Raw genomic sequence first — 19,021 nt, 5'->3', positions numbered from 1 at the left:
AACTTTAATATTAAATTTAAGACCATGGGTTTACAGTATTGAAGTGGTTAACATTTTTATGTCATACTTGATTACCAGACTCAGAGCTACTGTATTCACGGTATCATACTAGAACTTGTTACAGAACTCGGACTAGAGTGCAACCGGATAAATGATACCCCTGAGGAAACAAACCCAAGAAGAGAGGAATGGACCAACGATACTTTCAATACTGAAGGAGACATACAGAGTACTGAAGGAGGCCAAATATATATAATTAAAGGCGGTATAATGCTTTGAAGATGTATATGAAGTCTGATGCTACAGCTTATCACTGAATATTTTAGTGCATAGGCATGTTACTAAGATACCGTTCCCATGATACATGGGATTTCATGACCGGTTTAGACCCGAATTTGTGCAAAATAATACATTGAAAATTTATTTACTGCAGTGTTTTTATAGTCACTTACCTTGATAGTTTTAATCAAATTCCTATTAAAAGTTTCGAACATCTTTGCGCCCTCGCAACTGCTCGTTCTGCTCCACAGACTATTCACGCTGCCAGTAATTGTGGACTTCATGAGATTCTGCTTCGGATCGGAGGCACTACATACACTTGCTGGTGATTTTATTTGTTGCTCTATCGCAGGCTCGGCTAACTCAATACCAATACTGGTTTTTAATCTTCCATAATCCAATAAATTAGATTGTGAACTTGCACTGAGTAAAGGTTTCGCCTCGTCATCCAACTCATCATTGCCTACCGATTTTGGTGTTACTTGCTCTGACACCTTCTTGGCGATACTTTGTATTGTTGCGTTGCCACTACTGCTAATAGCGCTATTGAGTAACTCCAGTGCAGTGCCACCACCCTCGAGGAAGCGTCTTTGATAGCCACATTTCGCTTGCATACCAGCTACCAGACTATTACTCGTCTCCAGAATATACTTCTCATTCCCATAAGTACCCAAATGTGTGGTAGGATAAAGTAAGGTGCTACTCAATTTGGCCGCTGCAAGAGCATTTTGGTGTTGCAAAGCGCCACTTCCAGCCGTACGATCACACAAGCGATGGTGTCCCAATATGGGATTCACCATCAGATCGTCCTTTTTGGCTGGTGTAAACAACTTGTCCATATCGTTAAGATCCGATACAGAACTTTTCGTTTCCGAAATCACAGAATCACTGGATTTAACCAATTTCATTAGATAGGGACTGTTGGTGCGCGAAGGTGAGTTCAAATTGCTATGACAACGTAGGCACAATTGTGTGAGCGGTTCGTTGAGGTTACCGCCGCCGAGTTGCAGTTGGAACGGAGTTTGCGTGGCAACTGTGTAGGATCGTGAGACATCAGCCAGCACCGTGAGATCCTGTTTGGAACATTGACAAGTATCGCAGTGTTTAACTTCACTTGCTTTCAGTTCGGCTTCAAGGAACTTGGCCATAATAACGGGTGAAATCATATCTGGATTGTTTGAGTTGCCATTGCTGTGAGGTGATGAATTTGTTATGGCATTGCTGTTGTTGTTATTGCTATTCGTACTAATATCAGCATTGAGTTCGGTGTTGGATTCACAGTTATTATTATTGGTGGTTGCTATGTTGTTATTCAGAAGTGGCTCCTTGATATTATTGTTGTCATTATTGCCATTGTTATTATTGTTATTACTACTGTTATTATTGCTGAGATTCATATTGGAATCTGTTGAAGTGCGTTTAGCGTCTAGAAGTTGGAGAGAGCGGGTAAGAAGGAAGGGGTAAATTATGTTATTAATTGTGAAAAGTGAGTTAATTAGTTTATGTATTTATTAATTGATTATTATTCAACCAAAAAATGTGATATACAATTAATTAAGAAAAATAAAATTTATAATAACAAACTTTTTGTTATCCATTAGAGTACATCGAACATAATAAAAAAATTGCATATTAAATGGAAAATGCATTTTTTATGAGGTAATCTATTATGAGATAATTAAAAATTATGAGTAAAAGAAAACAATAGAATTTGGTTACAATGCGAAATAATAGTAAAAAGTGTTGTAATAATGATTTAAAAGCGCCACCAGCTGATAGTCCGTAAATCGTATTATGATGTGTTAATTTTTTCTTTGAAAAAAAAAATAATAATTGTAAGAGATTTAAAGACAATATTTAACAAATTAAATCCCAAAAGGAGTGGATTATTGCACGAGTAATAATGTGGACCACCAATTATTTATAATTTCTATTAGTTTTGGGGGATGGGGTCATATGTAGAAGTGGGGGATGGGGTCATATGTAGAAGTTGGGGGATGGGGTCATATGTAGAAGTAGGGGGATGGGGTCATATGTAGAAGTTGGGGGATGGGGTCATATGTAGAAGTTCACGCAAGTGAGGAAAGTTTCTGATTGCCATTCACTTGGGAGTGGCCAGGAACGATTCTTTTGCATATGACTCAAGCAGCTCACGACTTCCGGTTTTAGACCAAGTATCCCCTGGGTAGCTAACAGACATCCGTTTGGAGGCGAGCTAAAGTGAGAAGGCGAAGCCCGCTTGTGCGGTTGTGCGTAGGGCTTGGGACCCACCACATAAAAAAAAAATCTCCCCAATGAAAACAAACACCGAGCCTCGGATGAGAAACCCCCCTTTTGATGACGACCCCTGCAAACGTACTAAGGATCATGATTTGAGGGCATGCACCTGGAATGTCCGGACTCTTAATTGGGAAGGTGCCTCTGCCCAGCTGGTTGATGTCCTCATACAACTAAAGGCTGACATCACCGCCGTCCAAGAAGTGCGATGGACGGGACAAGGACGGAAGAAGGTGGGTCCTTGTGACATCTACTACAGCGGCCATATAAAGGAGCGCAAATTTGGTGTTGGATTTGTGGTGGGAGAGAGACTCCGTCGCCGAGTCCTGGCATTCACCCCGGTGGATGAACGTCTAGCCACAATCCGCATAAAAGCGAGGTTCTTCAACATATCGCTGATTTGCGCCCACGCCCCAACGGAAGAGAAGGACGATGTGACCAAAGACGCTTTCTATGAGCGCCTAGAACGCACCTATGAGCGCTGCCCCCGCCACGATGTCAAAATCGTGCTTGGCGATTTTAACGCCAGGGTGGGTAAAGAAGGTGTCTTTGGCACAACAGTCGGAAAATTCAGCCTCCATGACGAAACATCGCCAAACGGCCTGAGGCTGATCGACTTCGCTGGGGCCCGAAATATGGTTGTCTGTAGTACCAGATTCCAGCATAAAAAAATTCATCAAGCAACGTGGCTGTCCCCTGATCGAAACACGCGCAACCAAATCGATCACGTTGTGATAGACGGAAGACATGTCTCCAGTGTTTTAGACGTGCGTAAGCTCCGAGGACCAAACATTGACTCGGACCATTATCTAGTAGCAGCAAAGATACGCACTCGCCTCTGTGCAGCAAAGAACGCCCGTCAACAAACACAAGGAAGGTTCGCCGTCGAAAAGCTGCAATCACAACCGACAGCCGAACGATTTTCTACTCGACTTGCACTCCTGCTCTCTGAGAGCACTCATCAGCATCTCGATATAAGGGAGCTGTGGAACGGCATCTCAAACTCATTGCATACCGCTGCAGCCGAAACAATTGGTCTACGGCAACGCCAAAAAACCAGTTGGTACGATGAGAATTGTCGTTCCGCAGTGGAGAGAAAACAGACTGCCTACCTCGCAACGTTGCGATCGACCACAACACGTTCGGGGTGGGATAGATATCGAGAACTGAAGAGGGAAGCGAGACGCATTTGCAGACGTAAAAAGAAAGAGGCCGAAATGCGTGAGTATGAAAAGCTTGAAAAGCTGGCCGACATGGGTAATGCTCGAAAATTTTATGAAAAGATGAGGCGATTAACAGAAGGTTTCAAGACCGGAGCATTATCATGTAGGGACCGAGAAGGTAATCTGGTAGCGGATGTCCAGAGCACACTGGGATTATGGAGGGAACACTTCTCCGACCTGCTCAATGGCAGTGAAAGTACAACACCAGGAGATGGCGAACCCGATTCCCCAATCGATGACGATGGAATAGATGTTCCATTACCCGACCATGAAGAAATTCGAATAGCAATTACCCGCTTGAAGAACAACAAAGCGGCGGGGGCCGATGGATTACCGGCCGAGCTATTCAAATACGGCGGCGAAGAACTGATAAGGTGCATGCATCAGCTTCTTTGTAGAATATGGTCGGAAGAAAGCATGCCTGACGATTGGAATCTTAGTGTGCTCTGCCCAATCCATAAGAAGGGAGACCCCACAATCTGCGCCAACTACCGTGGTATAAGTCTCCTCAATATCGCATATAAGGTTTTGTCGAGCGTATTGTGTGAAAGACTAAAGCCCACCGTCAACGAACTGATTGGACCTTATCAGTGTGGCTTTAGACCTGGAAAATCCACAATGGACCAGATATTCACCATGCGCCAAATCTTGGAAAAGACCCGAGAGAGAAGAATCGATACTCACCATCTTTTTATCGATTTTAAAGCTGCCTTCGATAGCACGAAAAGGAGCTGCCTTTATGCCGCGATGTCTGAATTTGGTATCCCTGCAAAACTAATACGGCTATGTAAGCTGACGTTGAGCAACACCAAAAGCTCCGTCAGGATCGGGAAGGACCTCTCCGAGCCGTTCGATACCAAACGAGGCTTCAGACAGGGTGACTCACTATCGTGCGACTTCTTCAATCTATTGCTGGAAAAAATAATACGAGCTGCAGAACTAAATAGAGAGGGTACAATCTTCTACAAGAGTGTACAGCTCCTGGCGTATGCCGATGATATTGATATCATCGGAAGCAACAACCGCGCCGTTTGTTCTGCGTTTTCCAGACTAGATAAAGAAGCGAAGCGTATGGGTCTGGTGGTGAATGAGGACAAGACGAAATATCTCCTGTCATCAAACAAACAGTCGGCGCACTCGCGTCTTGGCTCCCACGTCACTGTTGACAGTCATAACTTTGAAGTTGTAGATAATTTCGTTTATCTGGGAACCAGCATTAACAACACCAACAATGTCAGCCTTGAAATCCAACGCAGAATCACTCTTGCCAACAGGTGCTACTTTGGACTGAGTAGGCAATTGAAAAGTAAAGTCCTCTCTCGACGAACCAAAATCAAACTCTATAAGTCGCTCATTATTCCCGTCCTGATGTATGGCGCTGAAGCGTGGACGATGACAACATCCGATGAGACGACTCTTGGGGTTTTCGAGAGAAAGGTTTTGCGCAAGATTTTTGGTCCTCTAAACATTGGCAACGGCGAATACCGCAGGCGATGAGCTGTACGATTTATACGACGACATTGACATAGTTCAGCGAATAAAAAGACAGCGGCTACGCTGGCTAGGTCATGTTGTACGGATGGAAGAAAACACTCCAGCTCTGAAAGTATTCGATGCAGTACCCGCTGGAGGAAGCCGCGGAAGAGGACGACCTCCACTCCGGTGGAAAGACCAAGTGCAAAGTGACCTGGCTTCACTTGGTGTTTCCAATTGGCGCCAAAAAGCAAAAAGGAGGAATGAGTGGCGCGCTCTGGTGGATTCGGCTATAATCGCTTAAAGCGGTTCCTACGCCAAATATATATATATTAGTTTTGCCACAAATAAAATTATGCTAAGAGTATGAGTATTATAAGAACAGTTGTATAAGTTTTTTGCTTTATAAAAAAATAATTGGATCAAACACGACTCCGATATATGTATATAGAATATTATTTCTCAACTTTAGTACTTCCAAATAATTTGGTTTTATGGACGTCAAAATCGAGGTGTGTTTAATCTAAAGCTAGGTCTATCGTACAAGAACGGACCGCTAAGTACTTTGCCTACAAAACAGTTTGTAAAGCAATCCTCCGCTCAACTTCAGTCGGTAATCTGTCAATACGATTGGAGTTTTTATCAGGCTGAGTGCATTCAGTGTCAGTGACAACGAAATATCGACTGATAGCGAGCTTTTTCCTTTTTACTATAATAAAATCCCCGGGTATGTCCGCTATATGATGCTAAGTACTTATCGGTCCGACCTCGCATTTTACTACAGCAAATATTATTAACTTTTTGTCGCACCCTCATCCAGGAAATTAAAATAGATCATGTGTTCAACCCATTGCCTAAACCATAATCAAGTGTTTGCGGTCTGAATTTTGAAAATACGGGGTTTTCTCATAGTTCATTCAATAGAGTGTTCACTTTTGTAGTAAAATTTTACTCTTCACTTAAATATTCCAATAAACTGATTACTTTACTGGTGCTAGATATCAATAAAAAGAAAACGAAATTAAAATAAACAAATTATTAAAACAACAAAAAAGTAAAGAAAACTAAAATCAAGGTCTACTAACACTTACCAAGCCCCCGCATTGAGTATACCATTGCAGTAGGTGGAAAGGGGCACGCTGTTGGCGGCGGTGAGTCCGATGCTGGAAGCACTTTATAGGAAGCTGTGGTGGCGGTGCCCACGCCGCTAGTGCTGCCCTCCGAATCAGAGTGGGAATTAGTCTCCAGACGCATGTAAGCTGATACTTTCGACTGTATATCAATCGGTAACTGTGATAGAAAAATGTAGAAGAGAAAGAAAGCGTATTTAGAAATAGATTAATATATTGACACATTTATTTAGGAATAATTCCTATTTCAAATTATTAAATATATAATTTGTAAAAAATAAAAAAAATATGTTTAAAAGTAAATCATGTTTTCTTGTTTCCACTTTTTAAACATGGTGGAAGATATATATAGAATTACTTTTACTTACCGATGAGACTTTTTGTGGCATAAAACTGTCTGGTTTGCACTGGAGTAGTTGTATTGCTAAATTTATGTCCGACTTGTAGCGTTCCTGAAATAAATAATAAAAAAGTTTTATTTATATTGAATTGAAATTATTTTATTCCATATGCATGAACTACGAGAGATCCAGTCTTAATCTTATATTACTTTTTCAATATCATAAATATTTAATGCATACTTATTGAAAACAAACTGGCACACATTAGCAGAACCACATCAACTCCAAATACATGCATAGCAAGTGTCACGTGCCAGCTGTGTGTGTCGAGTCGTATGAGCAACCGCATTCATTTAGCATTGCATACGCAACAATGCTTGGCTCTGTAGGCATAAACATACATATTGTTTTCATTTTTCACACCCTTTCACTGTATACATATATAAATAACATTTTCTACAAATAATTTCTTGGTTTTCTTCGTCACATACACACACACACTCGTACCTCTGTGCGCTTGCACTTGTAAGTTCATGTGTGACTGACCTAAATCCTTCAAACGGAACACAAATTCTCATCTAACCAAATGCGAAATACTTGTCTCGGCATATGTTCATATACAATATGCTCATATGTGGCACTGCCGAGATAGAATGCATGTGGATTCATTTGATAGTATAAAGTCAACAATTGCAGCAAATTGCCTTGTGTTTCAGCTAGTTGTTTCTGAAATTGCCGTCAGTTCACCTGCCACTTTGTCTTGAATGGGTTGAATTTCATTCTCGTTATTTATTTGCATACGACATGCACTTTCAGTTATTTGTTGAGATTTTTTTTTATACTTGCATTTATGTACATATATAAGCATTATTCTGTACATGTCCATTTAAGAATTGGCAATTTACATGTTTGCAATGTTTTATTTATGTCTGCGTGTGCAGTGCTTCCAGTGATGGAATTGTAAATAATAAAATGTATGTAATTGTAAAGAAGAATAAAATGTTATTTCTATATCGAACCTACCTCAATTTCCACAAATGTTTTATTATTATTTCCTGCAGGAAATTTTGCAAACCGTAATGACCGTTTTGTCGATGCATTCCGCCTTGCGGGGCTTAATAAATATAAGGTCAAAAAGCACATTTAGTTTCATTGTTTTATCAGAATTTCTAACAATTTTCGAAACCTTAAATACAAAAACAAAAATAATGCATGGAAAAATTATTTAAAATTCGTTAAATTAGCAAACGACAGCAATTTCTCTCAGCTGGGATGACATATTCAACAAATATGAACAAATTTGGTGCACTCTCACAACAATTTGCACACAGTTCATTTCTCGTATGCTTGTAAAACGACGGCTCTTTAAGGTTCTCTTTAGTTTTGGAAATAGGAAAAAGTCGCATGGAGCCATGTCTGGCGAATATGGAGACTGGGACATCTTTACAGCATTGTTTTTGGAATTCACGAATAAACAACGAAGTCTGAACTTTTAACAAACGAAAATCGCCAAACTAGAACTGCATCGATAGTTTATACTCTCACACCATATTGATAATTTTAAGAACTACCAAATGGTTACACACCTGTTTATCTAGAAAGTTCAACTCAAAGTATTTGCTGCTAGTATTGGTTCATGAAAGAAATTTAGGAAAATATTTGATAATATTAATTCTAATGCGAATTCGATAGTTTTTGGTTCTAAACGATACCATCGATACTTTCCATTAAACTATCGTATAGTGTGACTATCGATAGTTTTGTAGCTCTAATAAAATCACGTCTAACCTTTGCGGTTGCTTTAGGTGAATAAGCCAAAAACTGAAATTTCCTTCGCATTCCGATTACTGTGTTAATTTCACGAAGCTACACTCAGCTTAGCTCTTCCTTACTTGTGTTTAAACACATTTGTAATATCTTCAATGACGATATTATAGTACCATCCAAAAATATTTCTTATGTTTACGCATAATTTTTGCACCCACTTGAACTGCTTTACATTCACTTTTAGTTGGAGAAATTAATTTAGTCCCATCGTTCATATACATCGTACTTGCAAAATTACATTTGCGGAAATAAATCCCAAATCCCAGAGAACGGCAATGTATTACTCGACGTACTTGACATTGTCAGAGATGGCTGCTATCAATCGGACTCGTAGTCTTATTGACTATGTATGAAATCAGTAGTGTTGCGTATTAAAAAAATAGAAAAAATAGTTATGAAAATGTGCGGTGATTCGATTATTGTTTTGAAAACGATAGCGAACAGTGAAATTAATAATCTCCCTCCCTCTCTTTTTCATGTTGCGTCGAATGCGCCGTAACCGCGGCGGATAACGGGAACAAAGTCCACAATCTTGTGTTAGCAGACCCGCCATTATCATGTCTCCCATGGAATCTTGGGTGTGAAAAGTTGTCGAGTGCTTTCATCGGACAATAAGCGCAACCGTGAGACAAATCTCGCAATGTTGGACGGTATTCAAAGGTATTTAAATTTCTTTTTGTCACTATCCAATACATTCTTCCAGCTTTTGCTCGAGCCAAAGGAAATTCTCTTGTGAAATAATTCGATATACGGTTGAACTTCCCTAATTCGAATCACCATAATCCACCAAAAAAAACTTCGAGTTAGAGAAACTTCCGAGTTACGGAAGGTAATTTGTATGAAATTTGTATTCTATTGCCAATTCAAGAGGCCGAGTTATGCATAACTTCGAGTTATAGACGTTTGAGTTATGGATGTTCAACCGTGAGACAAATCTCGCAATGTTGGACGGTATTCAAAGGTATTTAAATTTCTTTTTGTCACTATCCAATACATTCTTCCAGCTTTTGCTCGAGCCAAAGGAAATTCTCTTGTGAAATAATTCGATATACGGTTGAACTTCCCTAATTCGAATCACCATAATCCACCAAAAAAAACTTCGAGTTAGAGAAACTTCCGAGTTACGGAAGGTAATTTGTATGAAATTTGTATTCTATTGCCAATTCAAGAGGCCGAGTTATGCATAACTTCGAGTTATAGACGTTTGAGTTATGGAAGTTCAACTGTATTTGCAAAATGTTCATTTTTCGTTTTTAGTATAAGTACCTATCGGAACGATCTCTCATATCACCTGTTTATACATATTCCATATTCAATGCCGTGCCATGTAGAATAATCAAAGAATATGGATCGAGAAACAGGGGCTCATTCAATTGATTTACACGCACTACGTATTTGACACCTTGTCAACGTGAAACCCCACCGAACTAAAATATACTCGAGTGTTAAAGTTTCGGCAGGGTATAAAACCACCAGTTCACATGTGCAATGGAAATTTTTTGTTTTAATTTCTTAATGGAATGGGTAGCTCACTAGCATTTGCATTAAGAACGCGTGCCTGCATTGAAATTATTAAAGGGAAATATATGGTTAATCGATTGGAAAGCCTCAAAAGTTGCAAAGAGTCATGACATTTGCACACATAAATAATGAACGAGGCACTTAGCACAATTACAGAAACAATTATGTAGTATTGAACTATAGATACGGTTTCAGCGATTAACAAAGCGCAGAAACAGTTATTAAAAACATGTATACAATGACATTCCCGCAGTAGAAGAACAACAAGCGAATCGAAAATATGCATAAAATGTCAGAAAGAGTAACTATTGAAATCTTAAAATACACCCAGCGGAATCCAAAACTTTTGTGAAACACATTATTGACGATATGCAAGAGGATTTTTATCAACGCTACTTCAACAGAAACTTCATCGTGGATTGCATACTTCACGGAGGCCACCTCGTGAATACATGGTTGGGCATTACGGCCCATATTTATCACCGCCCTGCACCAACTCAAAAGCGGTACGAGCAGCAATATGCGAAGCGGGCAAATCACCGCTTTAAATGTCGACAAAAATCGCGACCACAGTCAAATACGGAAACCGCCCAAGTGTATTTTTCGCGCCCCTTGCGCTACTACAGTCTCTTGACTCTGCTGATGCTCACGCTCGCTGTGCCTTTTGTGGGGCGTACAATGTACTTGAATCAGACTTTCCTACGCAACTCGCAAGTGCTATCACTAGTCGGCTTCAGGAGCATAAGCAAGATTGCAAGCCAGCTTAGAGGCAACTCAAAAGCACGACCACAATACGATAGATACACGGCGGTGATGTTATCTTTCAAGCTGATACCGTTGCTATTGTCGCCCGCATGGACCGCATTCATTGTGAAGTTCGAGCATGTGCGGCAGCGTCCCGTCTACCTAGCGGCGCTGCTCATCCTCTACTATTGCCAGTTGGCTCTGCAGTTGACGCTCGGCACATATTTTGTGAGCACCCTAATACTGGCGCAGCAGAGCAAGCAGGTGAACATGCTGTTACGTAGCACCTTACGTCAAGCCGCTAAGCATTCCCTACATTCACGTCGATTCAACGTCCGTTCTCGCCATCAGTTGCACACATTAGTGTACACAATAAAGCGGCTACAATGCATCCACGAGGTGAATTCGCAGTTGTGTGGCTCATTGTCGCGCCTCTATGGTCCTCAGCTGGTGGCCTTTCTGGGCTTTGTACTGATCGAATGCACCGTTCAGTTTTTCCTGCTCTACTTTGCTTCGTGCAGTCGTTATGCTGTAGTCACTTTTAAGCCAGAGCTACCGCCACCGCCCGGACCAGGAGAACGATGTCGAATAAGATGGAATCCATGGGGTTTGGCGTACATATTCGGCCTGCTCAGTGACATGTGTTTGATGGTTAATGCAGCACATCAACTGCAATCACGTGTACAAGCCACGCGTGTCGTTTTGGCGGAAGGTGGTGCCCGATTGCCGTTGTTGCAAGCCATGTGTCGCCATTGTAGCGATGCTCGGTTGGCGCGTACGGTAAGTGGATTTTTGAAAATATAACTGATTTTAGAAATTTGAGTTTTGTTTGTGGATGTGCCCCAATAATGATTTTCCAAAAGGATAGTATTTATGTTTTATTAGTTGGGAATAACCACTAACAAGCATTTTTTATGAAACTTAAAAATTCTTCCACTTTAGACATTTGGATATAATTTTTGAAAATAATAAAAGTTAATCAAATTCTCCATACACAATTATATAACGTAAAAATTTTGTTTTCTTTCATTTACCAAAAGAAAACCTTGTTAACTGTTGGAAAGATTCTAGAACTAACTTTCGGACATTTTTCTAAGCCGTCGTTCAATTGTTAAATTTTTTATATTGCAAACTGTTATAACTATACTTCCGTATAGTTCAGTCACATAATAATGACTACAGCTACATTCGATTGGTATGTTTGCGCCACAAGTGCTGCCTGTTGGTTGAATTACTGGATAGTGTGTTCTATTGTCTACCCCATAACGCTTAGTCAATTGATGACAGATTACTAATAGTGCCCTTTTAATTAATTATGATTCGTGGAAAATGTGTATGAATTTTACATAACAATATATTTATCAGTCAGAATTTATTATATTAGGTCTAGTAAAAAGATATAGAATATTTTCCAATTATTTGGCACTAGTGCTATTTAGTGGACGCTTGCAAAGGGTTTTTTAATAAGAGCGCTATAATATCAATAAAATTCTTTATTCATGTGAAAGTACATTCGATGCCATTATGTATGGAACTCGATTTATTTTGCATGGCCACCACAGGCACGCCTGCAGAACTTTAGACGCCGAACCCAATTTTCAACGGGATTCGACGGGACGGGGTTCGATATCTGTACGAAGTTCATCAATCGTTGCTGTCTTGTTGGTATAGACCATTGATTTGATGTAGCCCCACAGGAAATAGTTTAAAGGCGTCAAATTGCACGACCAAAGCGGCCAATTGACTGGGTCATTTTGTGAGATAACACGTTCATCAAACTTGGTTTTCAATAAACTACATTCGCAGTGTGGCTTGTGGAGCCGTTCTATTGGAACCACATATTGTCCAAGTCTATATCATCGAATTCGGGCCAAAAATATTCGGTTATCATTGAGCGGTAGTGATTCCCATTCACAGTAACGTGCCGGTCTTGATCATCACGGAAGAAGTGATGCCGCCGGTCCATAAACCGCAACAAATCGTAATTTTTGGATGTAATAGTGACTCATGGAGTACGTGTGGATTGCTGCCTAACCAATAACTCACATTTAGCTTATTGACGAAGCCATTCATCCAAAAATTAGTCAGAAATGAAAACGATCATAAATTGGACGTAGCGCTCTATAAGTTGAGGTCACTGACTCCGAATTTAGGTAGTAAATTTTAATAATTTCGCCTCTTTGTTGGATCGTATATCTTTCGATGATGAAATGGCAATCCTTACTGAAGAGAAATGTTAAAAGAGTGGGATAAAACTTTTGTAGCGTCCCATTTGAAAACCCCTTTACTTTCCAAATGAGAAAATACTTATATTATGTTATCGCAAAAATCTTCATGGACCAAATTTCCATCCCTAATCGCCGTTGAATCGCAACTAAACGGCTGGAGCGGCATTGCTTTTTTGTGGGATTAGTGGGGAATCCTCTACTGTGACCTGCTAACCTATGAGCTTGTACTGTGAACAATTAGACCGTACGAAAGAAAATATTGCCTAAACGCGGTTAGCCAATCGGAAATAAGTTGTGTTCCATCAGTACACGATTAGGCCACCCGCATCAATGGCGATTCGCTAAAACCTCCGGGTGCTTATTTAGGAGGTTCTTGTGCATTTTCTTGGGGAAGAATTCGTTTCCAAAGAATACACTTCACTTGTTTTCTCAGAGGAAGGTTTGTACGAGAGTGACATTATGAAAATATTCTCAAAATGTCAGCGAGTTATCGAACAAAACGGTGCATGTTTGACCGAATTTGGGTCATTATAACTACGCAAAATAAAATTATAAGATGCAAAAATAATAAATTGATTTTTTCTAGATTCATAAAATTTAAAATCATATATTAAAAACTAAAATATTTCATGAATTTATCTCTCACCACTTTTAGTCTTCTGAAATATAATCAAGTATATAGCAAAAAGATTATTTAAACGTCCTTTTCATACCAGTATTTGCGAATAAAATTGAAAACTTAAACAATTTCACTTTTCTATTGAAGTAAAAAACCAGCCAATTATCCAAAGTGGTCGCAGTCGAGCAACAAATTATAGGTTTCTGTTAGAGGTTGTGTTCAAGTACGTATTATTCTCTGAACACAACAAGCTTACGTAAAGTATCCTTATTATATTTAAATAATGCGGTGATTAATATTATTGAACAGCTTGGGCGAATATACCCTCCATGTGATTTTTATTGTCGGAGGACGGCATGTGAGCTTCCAAATCACAAAGCTTTGGGTGAAGAGAATATTATCATTTTCCTAAAAAAATATTTCGAATCTTACAACAATGAAGACAAATCTATAAGTACAAGACCATTAAATATTAATTTAGTAATAAATAATATGGATATACCTAAGTCCAACAATCATCAGATTTTTCTACTCTATTGGGGTAAACATCATACATACATATATGGTAGTGAGTGAACTTGTCTCCAACATTAGCTGTTTTCAAGCTCTGTGCTAACTCTCTGTCACGCAGCTGCTGCAATTATATGCACCCAAAGCACTTAATCACTCTGCAAATTTCGCAATTTATAAACAAAAATCGAGAAGGCATAACATATATAAATTCGAAATTCGTACGAACGCTGCAGTCTTTGCAAATCAGTGCTCAAAGGAAAGTTGCACCAAAACGGGGAAGTTTAAAAATGGTTTTTCGAACAAGAAAGAGTATTGTAATAAAGCCACGCTTCATCTATTTTCTCGCGCTGGGAGTTTTTTACATTTCAAATTTCGTAGGCATCACCACATATATATACGAGCGTAAAGCCACGTTCTTGCGCCAACACCAAGTTCACGCCTTTCGTCTTCCCAGGCATCTACCACATAACTTTCACTTTCGTCCTTCTCGTGTGCTTCAGTGGTACAACCGCGCTTTGATGCTTCTGATCGCTGTATCGATACCGTTCGTCCTACAAGTACTCTATGAGGAAATGCATTTTCTTAATTTAACCAGATTACTGGCATTCATTGGCAATTCGCGGTACGTATTGATACAAGGGCTTGCCATTGTGCTGATCGTCATCAACTGTTGCCAGCAACGGCGTCTAATGCGCTTCCTCAATCGCTGGGCACACTTGCAAAGACCACTGCTCGAACTTACAGGCTACCTGAGGATACCCAGCGCGGAAGCTGCACGCCTGCATCGCCTCGATTTGAAGTCTTGCATCTTGCTGTACGCAAAAGTTGTAAACCTAATACTCCCGCTGGTATGGACCGAACATGTGATACGCAAGGAACGCGCCGGGCAGCGTCCGAAACTGCTCGCATCGCTGGTTTTCAACTGCTACTGCACAATCATATTGCAAGTGCTGGTGGCGCTCTATTACATATGCGCCTTGCGAGTCGCCCATTATGCCAAACAGATTAACACACTGTTACAGTGTGCTCTCGCCGAGGTAAAAGAGCATTTGGAGCAACTGCGGCCACTCAATGCTAACGCACGCAATCGAATACTGTGCCTCTGCACGGTCATTAGCCGTCTGCAGCGCTTATATAAGAAGAATACGGAAATTGGGCGTGAGCTGGTCGCGATCTACAATCCAACACTGCTGGCGTTCATCTGCTACGCTATAGTGATGTGTACTGTTCAGCTATTTGTGTTTTACTTTTTGACCTGCAGTCACAAGGCTGGTATTTTTAAGACCGACGGCACTATCACCCCCAAAGACAAGTGCTCTTCGCCTAACTTTGTGGGTGTGTTTCAAGTGTTGACTATGTTTATCGATACGTATATACTGATGTGGGGCACGTATGTCATGCAGGCAGGCTTTGGCGCAACCAGCGTTATTGTGGCTGAAAGCAGCACTTGCTTGCCTGTGCCTCGTAGAATGTGCAGCAAGCGTTGCTGCGAAACACAACTGGAGACTGTGGTAAGAATTTACATGGTTCTTAATGATTGAAAAAATATTTGATGAGAAATATAGACTTGTAAAAGAAGAAATAATTTTCCATGTGGACTAAGACTATTATAGATCGAAATATGTGTTCCGAGTCAATCAGCACCAGCCATACTACTTAAAAAGTTACATATGTATCTCTAGGACACTATGGAAGTACCTCTAAGTCGCTAAGAACCTCACGAAATTTTTATAAAACAGGTCGCAGCTTATTTCCAGCAGAATTCAATTCCATCATATCTGATTATTGCCGAATCAACTAGAGCACGCCATTCACTCTACCCTTCTGCTTCCACCAGCGGACATCTACCAAATTCAGACATAGCGATATAGAAGCAACTCCTTTTCATGCTGTCAAAAACAGCTTTAAAATCGACAAAGGTGTGTGTTGATCCTCTTCACGGGTCGTTTCCAATATTTGGCGCGTGGTCTGTTTCCAGATCTAAAGCTAGTTCGTTGACGGTGGGCTTTACCCTTTCACACAATACGCTCGACAGGACCTTATACATGGTAATTGACGCAGATTGTGGGGTCCCCCTTTTTATGGATTGGGATTCTGTGATTCCAATAGTCTCTACAAGTCCCTCATCATTCCCGTCCTACTTTATGGTGCAGAAGCGTGGACGGTGTCAACATCCGATGAGACGGCACTAGGAGTTTTCGAGAGAAAGGTTTTGCGGAAGATTTACGGTCCCTTAAACATTGGCAACGGCGAATACCGCAGAAGATGGAATGATGAGCTGTATGTGTTGTTCGACGACATAGACATAGTCCAGCGAATAAAAAGACAGCGGCTACGCTGGCTGGGTCATGTTGTTCGAATGGATGAAGGTGCTCCAGCTCTGAAAGTATTCGATGCAGTACCCGCTGGTGGAAGCCGAGGAAGAGGGAGACCTCCACTCCGGTGGAAGGACCAGGTGGAGAAGGACCTGTCTTCACTTGGTATTACCAATTGGCGCCAAACCGCCAAAAGGAGAGATGCGTGGCGCACTGTTGTGGACTCGGCTATAACCGCGTAAGCGGTTTCTACGCCAGTTAAGAAGAAGAAGAAGAATAGTCGGGCATGCTTATCTCTCGTCCAATATAACTGAGCCGAAAAGAGACTTAAAAGACAAATTAAATCGAAGTTGTCATGGTGAAGGTAGTCCCACTAACAAAATATCCGTTATATTTTTAAAGTTTACTTTTTCAAGTTTATGTTTTCCACTGCTTTATCTGCATAAAACCAGTTCTGCTATTACAAAAAGCACCCATATAAAAAGTTTAACTAGTGCGCAGGAGTATGGCAATCGTTATCTGAGAGTACCGTTAGAATATATCTTATTAAACTCAACATATTATCAAATCATACCTTTTTGTTTTATTGTAACTATACATTAATGATTATAGGCACTTAATTATTGATAGCATTTATAAAATTGAACAGATATGCATCATATATTTTCTTTATTCTCCTTTGCATGCTGCTTCATTGCTATTGCGTTACATATGGATGCAACGAATCAAATTGTACAGTTGGCAGATTTTGCTCTTTATTTACGCATGGAATACCAACAACAACATAAGAATGGGCGACGCTATGCTTGTATTATGATATGTGGTCTCTTGGCAATGGAACGTCGCTTGATATTTGTAATTTTGCAAACGATCTTAAATTATCTGCTCATACTTATCCAATATGATAAAGTTACTTAATAAAATGTGCTATTATCCTTCGCCCATATGTTTATTGTAATCAGCATATGCACGTTATGAAATGGAAAAACCAGCACTAATGAACTGTTCCAATATATGTGATTGTGTATGTGTACTTGTGTACTTGTATTGCGCGGTGTGCTAATTTATAGCGAATTGGAATTTTTCCATAGAGTCTAGCTAGTTTATTCAAATATTGCAGTAATGCTATTATATTATTCAAAGTATAGAGTATATATGTATATTTGAGGACCCAACAGACGATTTTCTTTACCATTTTAATTAAAATTTTTATGAAAATGTTATTTTTTAAATGAATGCGAAAAAGTTTAAACCAAAACATTAATTAAGAAGTAAGGAAGAGCTAAGTTCGGGTGTAACCGAACATTTTATACTCTCGAAATTTATTTATTTATATTATATAATACACAATTTGTCCCACATATTCAGACGTTTTTCGTTAATGAGTTAACCCACTTTTAGTAATTTTCAACCTAACTTTTGTATGGGAGGTGGGCGTGGTTATGATCCGATTTCTTTCATTTTTGGACTATATTAGGAAGTGGCTAAAAAAAACGACTACAGAAAGTTTGGTTTATATAGCTCTATTGGTTTGCGAGATATGTACAAAAAACTTAGTAGGGGGCGGGGCCACGCCCACTTCCCCAAAAAAATTACATCCAAATATGCCCCTTCATAGTAGGATCCTTCATACCAAATTTTATTTCCATAGCTTTATTTATGGCTTAGTTATGACACTTTATGTGTTTTCGGTTTTCGCCATTTTGTGGGCGTGGCAGTGGTCCGATTTTGCTCATTTTCGAAAGCAACCTTCCTATGGTGCCAAGAAATAAGTATTCCAAGTTTCATCAAGATATATTAATTTTTACTCAAGTTACAGCTTGCACAGACGGACGGACGGACGGACGGACGGACAGACAGACATTCGGATTTGAACTCCACTCTTCACCCTGATCACTTTGGTATATATAACTCTATATCTAACTCGTTAAGTTTTGGGTGTTACAAACAACCGTTATGTGAACAAAACTATAATACTCTCTTTAGCAACATTTGTTGCGAGAGTATAAAAACAATCCGAAATCTAAAATATTTTATAAATTATAAATAACTAAATAGGGTCGAGGTTCGCCATCCTTTATTGTTACATGATTTAAAGTTATCGGACAAATGGAAGAATCAGACAGTTTAAGTTAATGTTAATAGACTTCTTTATGAGAATTTTTTGTTTTTTATTAAATGTATTAGGAGGTTTAATGCTGGCTGCCGAGGGACGACTACTGAATACTTTTGGATTAATAAAGATATTATAAACATCAGTTATTGTTGTTGCTGGAACATAAAATATTCCCTAAATATGTTTAAAGAATGCTACCAAGGCAGAAAAATCATTGGATTTTTTTTGGCAGCCCTTTTAATGATTTCGAGTTGGGTTACTATAGCATACTTCCGTTGATTTTTATGATTTTTATTTTTCTTTGTCACTATGATAATGAAAGCAAAAAACTACGACGATTCATTCATTAATGTATTATTTTGAAAAAAAAAAAAAATTTAAAAAAAGGTTTTACCGCATAATGACTCCCTGGTGG

The 19,021-nt window shown here is 39.6% G+C and overlaps 1 protein-coding gene across 6 annotated transcripts in view; it reads right to left on the bottom strand.

Annotated features, from left to right (window-relative positions):
- The window catches only part of LOC105216291 (probable serine/threonine-protein kinase nek3), a 106,913-nt gene that overhangs the window by 12,291 nt on the left and 75,601 nt on the right, over positions 1-19,021 (bottom strand). For 4 of the 6 annotated variants that reach the window (XR_008470756.1, XM_029042898.2, XM_011190708.3 and 1 more), the window contains exons 3-5: positions 6,751-6,834; positions 6,338-6,542; positions 453-1,705 (exon numbers count right to left, since the gene is read on the bottom strand). Coding sequence is in view for 5 of the 6 variants with exons in the window: in XM_029042898.2 (XP_028898731.2) it covers positions 453-1,705; positions 6,338-6,542; positions 6,751-6,834 (1,542 nt within the window). In the remaining variant the exon portion in view is untranslated. Of the gene's footprint in view, positions 1-452; positions 1,706-6,062; positions 6,543-6,750; positions 6,835-19,021 lie in introns of those variants that run through there. The other 2 variants (XM_029042899.2, XM_054228432.1) reach the window with 2 other exon arrangements.

The sequence above is a fragment of the Zeugodacus cucurbitae genome, chromosome 4 (genome assembly GCF_028554725.1).
Source record: "Zeugodacus cucurbitae isolate PBARC_wt_2022May chromosome 4, idZeuCucr1.2, whole genome shotgun sequence".
Taxonomy (NCBI): Eukaryota; Metazoa; Arthropoda; class Insecta; order Diptera; family Tephritidae; genus Zeugodacus; species Zeugodacus cucurbitae.
The sequence above is the reverse complement of the archived record's forward strand: the minus strand, read 5'-3'. Positions and strand labels throughout refer to the sequence as shown.